General features: G+C 35.6%; 1 protein-coding gene across 1 annotated transcript; it reads left to right on the top strand.

The window, feature by feature from the left end:
* Window positions 1-757: 757 nt before the first annotated feature.
* On the top strand, window positions 758-6291 carry tor2a (torsin family 2, member A). The gene is made up of 5 exons (XM_051111057.1): window positions 758-933; window positions 1775-2040; window positions 2149-2324; window positions 3954-4081; window positions 4203-6291. Exons 1-5 carry the CDS (start codon window positions 816-818, stop codon window positions 4445-4447), a joined length of 933 nt encoding a protein of 310 aa, XP_050967014.1. The 5' UTR covers window positions 758-815; the 3' UTR covers window positions 4448-6291.
* The last annotated feature ends 772 nt before the right edge of the window (window positions 6292-7063 follow it).

Below are 7063 nucleotides of genomic sequence, written 5' to 3'. Positions count from 1 at the left end.
AATGCTCTATCCATATATCTTGTTTAAGAAATTTTACTTTTAACATGCTGGTCATAATGACACTCCACAGGACACATAGGCTATTACTTTCAATGTAGTATAAAAAAATACAAGCACTTGCACTAATATTTCTGTACTAAACGACCTCTTTAGTAGTACTTCCTACCAGGGATCGTCCTTTTCTCTTAAACTTTTAACAAAGTTTATCTGACTTTTAACAATTCGTTTACGAACTAAATCGTTCTATGCGATTCTCGAATCACTGATTCTCGATTCACTGAACCGTCTGGATAAGCCGAAAACACACTAGCTGCCTACTTCAAATGCTCTGATAGTGCCAAAGGTTACTTGGAGAAATACGTGCTGGAAATATGTTTACCACTTGATTCAACAGTTACCACACAGGCAATACAAAGAATGTATCTAATCTAATTAAAACATGCGAAATAATTTTGCAGAGAGATGCAAATACAGTTTGTAAATGCAAATTACATTTATATTTATTATGAGATTAATCATGGCTGCAAATTAAAATGGATCTGGAACACGTAAAATTAGAATTGATACGCTTATAAATCTTTAATAAAACTTATTTGAGAAGCAAAACGCTTTTTTACATTTTATTTTGGGGACGCGATTGCGTCACGACGCAAAAGATTCAGTGAATTGTCCGTTCTATTCGAACTGCTCAAAAGAACCGATTCGCTGAAATGTGTAAAATCAGTTTGTTGCCCTCTAGTGTAGCGCTGTAGTAGTTCTGCTTCCGCCATCCAACTCATCTTGGAGCTGTGCTCCGAGGCTGTACAGCAGCTACAATGATATTTATACTTCTTTTAATTTATTGTACGTCCTTAGGTACGGGTTTTGAGATGAAATCTATTTTTTGTTCAATATCTGACAGCTGCGACTGTGACTTCAAACCAGACATAAAAGGTAAGGGGTGTGGGATAATAACAGCTGTTTCTTCAGCATGTAGACAGCTAGCGTTAGCTTCTGTAGTACACAGTGAGGCTTACAGCTTCACCAGATGAAACCAAGGGATTTCTTCTAAGATAAATAACGGACTTTCTATATATTTTTACCACATACGTCAGATTTAACCGAACCATTATTGGTAGATGACAGCTGACCACACTGTAAACAAACGACATGCTACATAGTACACAGTGTGTGTCTGCAGCTATGTAACGTTACTTTTATACAGTTCACTGCTTGACAAGATGAAATGCTAAAATGCATTTGAGATCTCTTTCTGATGCTGGCTTCCTCATATGACTTGTTTCTGCTTATAAATACATTTTAATATCATACTAAAATGCACATAATTATATACATATCAGTTTAGCTGGGCAAATTATAACTCTAGAGAGCTGTGACTGTATATAAATATTTCAAAGAGTAACAGACATTTTCACATAACGAACGCACCAATTAAAAGAAAATTAACAAAACGAAATTACAGGACGTATTGTACAGCTGGCAGTCATATAAGTGTGGTCTTATCTCATAAGTTAGTATTTAATCATTGTGTAGAAACACCTTTTCTACATACTTTGTAAGCATAGCAAACCAACTTAATGTGGTAACAGTAAATATCACATGAAACAGACTTCTGCTTTTGTTGTTTTTCTCTATATTTGGAGCCCTTAATGAATTGATGTGTCATTGTGTCATGCAGTGTATCTGTCATCGATCTTGTGACAGCTGTTCATGCTCCAGAGTGACAATACGCAGTACCCCTTCAAATATCCTAGCTGTGCCTTTGTTTTTACAGGTTTAGAGTGGGATCTTTATAAAAACCTTTATGGTCAACACATGGCTCAGGATATTGTCTCGGAAGCAGTGGTGAATTTTTTACAGAATGAAAACCCCGACAGACCTCTAGTGCTGTCTTTCCATGGAGGATCTGGGACTGGGAAAAGTCTGGTCAGCGCTATGATTGGACGACACATCTACGGAACAGCTATGGGCAGTCCTTACATCCATCAGTTTGTTCCCACTTTACACTTTCCTTCAGCTGACAGGGTGAAACAGTATAGGGTATGTGTATGTTTACTGAAATTAATCTTGTGCAGATTAATATTTACATCCTGGATGCATAGATTTCTTTATTAATTGTTTATTTATTTGTTCTTGTTTTGTGCACAGTCAAATCTAAAACAGTGGGTGGAGAGTAACCTTACGGCTTGTGCTCGCTCAATTTTCATCTTTGATGAGATGGAGAAAATGCCTCCTGGTGTGATCGATGTTTTAGAGCCACATTTAGGCCCCTTTCATGTTCTGTTCCAGACAAACTACCGTAAGGCGATTTATATATTTATCAGGTAAGTCTGAACGACTGATTAATAGAATAATATTTTATATGCTTATTATGGATAGGTTTCTATCCTTCAGGGCGATTAAAAAAAATTGAAAGCAAAGGGGATACATCACCAAAAAAATCTGTCATGTCCTCACCTTCATGTCAGTCCAAACCCTTATGACTTTGGTTCATTTTTGAAACACCAATAAATCCATATGAATGGAGTCAGTTTGTTTTAAACCACTCAATTCATATGGATTTGTTTTATGACACCTTTATGACCTTTTTGGATTATATGGAAGCCTATTTTTGCCACTGAACACAAAATAAAAAAGGTAATTGTGACTTTTTATCTCACAATTCTGACTTTTTTCTAGCAGTTTTTAGTTTACATCTTGCAATTCTGACTTTTTTCAGATTTGTAATATAAAAACTTGCAATTGTGAGTTATAAAGTCAGTATTGTAAGATGTAAACTCGCAAATGTGACTTTTTTTCCTCAGAAATCTGAGTTTATATCTTGCGATTGTGAATTTTCTCTCAGAATTCCAAGTTTATATCTTGCAATTCTGTCTTTATTACACACAAAGTCAGAATTGTGAGATATAAACTCGTAATTCTTTTTTTCTCTCAAAATTGGACTTAATAATAATAAGTTTATATCTTGCTTTTGACTTTTTCAGAATTGCGTGAAAAAGTCAGAATTGCAAGATGTAAACTCGCATTTGCGACAAAAGTGGCAGAATTGTGAGATACAAACTCGCATTTTGCAACAAAAAAGTCAGAATTGAGAGTTTTTCTTGCAGTTGTGTTTAAATCACGAAATTCTGAGGAAGAAAAGTCAGAATTGCAAGGTTTTCTCGCAATTGTGAGTTTATATCACGCAATTCTAACTATAACTGAATTCTGAGGAAAAGTCAGAATTGCGAGTTTTTCTAGCAGTTTTGAGTTTATATCATGCAGTTCTGAGAAAAAAAAATCAGAATTGCAAGATACAAACTTGCATTTTGGGGCAAAAAAGTCAGAATTGAGAGTTTTTATTGCAGTTGTGAGTTTAAATCACGCAATTCCAAGAAAAAATTCATAATTGCGAGATACATACTCGCACATACGACAAAAAAGTCAGAATTACGAGATGCAAACTCGCATTTTGTGACAAAAAAGTCAGAATTTAGAGTTTTTTTTCCTTGCAATTGTGAGTTTAAATCACGCAATACTGAGAAAAAGTCAGAATTGCAAGTTTTTCTCACAGTTGTGAATTTATATCAAGCAATTCTAACTATAACTGAATTCTGAGAAAAAGTCAGAATTGCAAGATATAAACTCACAATTCAGACTGTTTTCTTGCAGTTGAGAGTTTATGTCATGCAATTCTGACATTATAACTCAATTCTGAGGAAAAAAAAGTTAGAATTGTGGGATAAAAAGTAACAATAACCTTTCTTTATGTTTTATTTGTTGCAGAAACAGGCTTCCATAGCATCAAGTTTTGGTAACATTCCGTGGAGAGGAACAGAAACTTAAGTTTCATTAAAAAAATATTATATTATAGTTTGGGGAAAAGATGAGGATGAGTAAATGATGACAGAATTTTCATTTTTGGATGAACTGTACTGTTTTTATTTTATTTTATCTTTTTATTTTTTCTTCAGTACTGTGGGTCAGGAGGTAATTAACAAAGTTGCGCTGGAGAGCCGACAGGCAGGTAGAGATCGAGAGGACATTTTGCCTAAAGAGCTGGAGGACAGTATTGCTGATGCGGTGTACGACAACAAGAACAGTAAGTGTCATTGATCTTCAGTTTAATGTGCTAATGGTAGCTTCTAATCTTAGTGCTTACTATATGTTGCACAATTTTCCCGTTAAGTCAATCTAATCTGTGGTTGAACTTTGTTTCCCAGGTGGGTTCTACCACTCCAGAATAATTACAGAAAAGCTTATCACTCGTTTTGTGCCTTTCCTCCCCTTGCTGCGGCGCCACGTGGAGCGATGTGCCCAGCGGGAGCTTTGCCAGCGAGGGGAGTGTCAGCGTGCAGATGTGGCATCGTCGGTAGGGGGCGCTATGACTTACACACCAAATGACAGCCAATACTTCTCCAGTACTGGCTGCAAATTAGTGCCAGCTAAAGTTAACCTGTACCTTTGAGGGTAGAAGTAAAATCCCTTTAGGATCTGAACAGCAAATCAGATGATGAAACTACAGAGTAAAGAGACCTGAATTTTGGAATTTGGGGACATTCTCTGATTTATGTGTTTCATCCATGTCGATGAGTTCTAGTGAAGCAGGATGGCTCTGGTTTTGCAGTTTTTAATCAAGCAGGAACAAGCCACAGAGTCACAGAGATTCAGAGTCGGTATCAGTTCTCTGGGCCGCTAAAACAACCTACAACACACTCAGTTTCAGTCTGCAGTTAACTACAGATCAAGTGCTCTCAGATTATTTACTTTATCATGGGATGTTCATTTAACAGTAAAACTAAGTGCTGTTATTCTGATGCCGACCACAGGGTGGCAGCAGTACCTACTTGAAACAAGTTTTTTTTGTCCCACAATACCATTGTTATTGTTTTTTCCATTTTTAAAAATCATATTAAATATGTAAATGATGTATAATAGCTTTCTTTTAGTATTTAAATAGGTTTTCTTGTTAAACAAGAGAAATCAGAAAGTTGAAATCTGCTGCTCTACAATGTAACAATGCAAATAAGAATGCCTTAAAGCCAGATTTTAAGCAAAATTGTAATTCTGTCATCATTTACTCACCCATATGTCATTCCAGAACTAGAAGACTTGTTTTTTTCTGTGGAATATAAAAAGATATTTTGATAAGTGCCACTTAATTTTTTGTGTTTTGCTTTGTTTTTTTGCTCTGTCTGTATGGGATTATTTTTGTGCCAATAAGAATGAACGTAACTTCATAAAACTGAACGTAACTTTCCAAGAAACGAACAAATTTATGCCACTGCAAAAGAAGAAAAACACAATGAAAATGAAAAAATGAACTCAGTCGCACGAAATTAACATGCTCTTCAAATATGCTTCATTCTTTGTTAATGATTTTCAAAGAATCGTTTTCGCGAATCATGGATTCTGAATGCGTTGCCACAGCTTTCGCTTACGCTTCGCAAATTTTCGTTTGCTGTTTTGGCACAAACCTCTTGTGGGGGCGGGCTTAACAGCGATCTACTCTGATTGGCTAATGAGCTTTTGATGGACAGTTGCTCTCTGACCTGGAAGCACAGACGGTGACGTCAGTGGCGTCACGTTACGTTCATTCTTATTGGCACAAAAATAATCCCATATGTCTGTACAATGGACATCAGTCCTGAACAAAACCTTTTTGTTACCAAAATTCACCAAAACACACACACACACACATATATAATAATAATAATTTATTTTTTTCAGCATAAAGGTCCTAGATTTGGAACAACATTTGGTGACAGTGAATGATGACACCTTATAACAATAAAATCAGTGAAAATATAATGTAGTGCCATATCAAAATTAAGAAATAATTTGATACATACATTCTATTTTCATATGTAAGAAGCCTATTGTCCAATTTGATTGATCTGAGGCAGATTACCAGCTTAAAAATGTACAAAAAATATTTTTGTCCTCCTCTTTCCTATATAGACAACAACGTTCAGTTCCTTTATTCAGTTTAACACACTAAAGGGAAAATAAGGAAACGATCATTTTTGCATTAAGTGAAGTTGAATCACATCCGACTCCAGTGATATTCATTGTTGTTTACATTGTACAGTTATTCTGCAATAGTTTGCAATGGGATGTCAATTTTATAAAGGTTAAATCCTTTTCTTCATGCACTTTTCTATTTGTTGATCAGCCATGTCCATCTATATTAACAGTTTGTTTTGTATTTCGTGTAATTTAATTTGAAACGTACAGTAATGCAAAATGAAAGTTACCCTTCGTAACTACACATCGAAAGCACGACAATAAAATCAAGTTTCATTTTTTCAACTTGTGTATTTGCTCTTTTCAATCCACGCAGTCATTTTTCACTTATTGTCTTTTGTTTTAACTGCACTTTTCATGTATTTCCCACCCTATATGGGCCGTTCTACAGAATTGGTGCTTTCCTACAAGCAAAAAACACATTTAAAAAGCATTTTAAGGGGTGGTTGATTGTGATACTTTGGTTAGTGTGTGATGTTGCTGTTTGTGCATAAACAATATCTGCAAAGTTATGATGCTGAAAGTTCAAAGCAAACGGAGATATTGTCTTTAAAAATTATGGCAGTTTAATGCCTACAAATACGGCTGGAAGGGACTATAACGAGTTACTTCCCAGGTTGGTGACATCACAAACCCTGACATTTACATGCAACGATGGGGGTGAGGCTATGTTGTGCTGCTTTAGAGAAGAGGAAGTTGTTGCCATGCTGTCAAAACTAGGGGTGCACAAAAAAAATCTATTCATACAGTATCTCACAAAAGTGAGCACACCCCTCACATTTCAGCAATCATTTATCTTCTCAAGGGACAATACTATAGAAATGAAACTTGGATATATTTTAGAGTAGTCAATGTGTAGCTTGTATAGCAGTGTATATTTACTGTCCCCTGAAAATAACTCAACATACAGTCATTATTGTCAAAATAGCTGACAACAAAAGTGGGGTACACCCAAAGTGATAACAGCACTGTCATTTAACCATGCAAAGGCACATGTCCTATTCATCATGTTCATGTTTTTGTCTGCTTGACAGGACCATACAAAGTTGTGTGTCTT

The sequence above is a fragment of the Labeo rohita genome, chromosome 5 (assembly GCF_022985175.1).
Source record: "Labeo rohita strain BAU-BD-2019 chromosome 5, IGBB_LRoh.1.0, whole genome shotgun sequence".
Taxonomy (NCBI): domain Eukaryota; kingdom Metazoa; phylum Chordata; class Actinopteri; order Cypriniformes; family Cyprinidae; genus Labeo; species Labeo rohita.
The sequence above is the reverse complement of the archived record's forward strand: the minus strand, read 5'-3'. Positions and strand labels throughout refer to the sequence as shown.

What these genes read in the sequence shown, in the direction of transcription:
- tor2a (XM_051111057.1), top strand. Translation starts at nt 816, where the DNA reads ATGATATTTATACTTCTTTTAATTTATTGTACGTCCTTAGGTACGGGT. An exon ending in ACAGGGTGAAACAGTATAGG is followed by an intron (nt 2,041 to 2,148) that starts GTATGTGTATGT and finishes TTTTGTGCACAG; the next exon opens with TCAAATCTAAAACAGTGGGT. An exon ending in GCGATTTATATATTTATCAG is followed by an intron (nt 2,325 to 3,953) that starts GTAAGTCTGAAC and finishes TTTTTTCTTCAG; the next exon opens with TACTGTGGGTCAGGAGGTAA.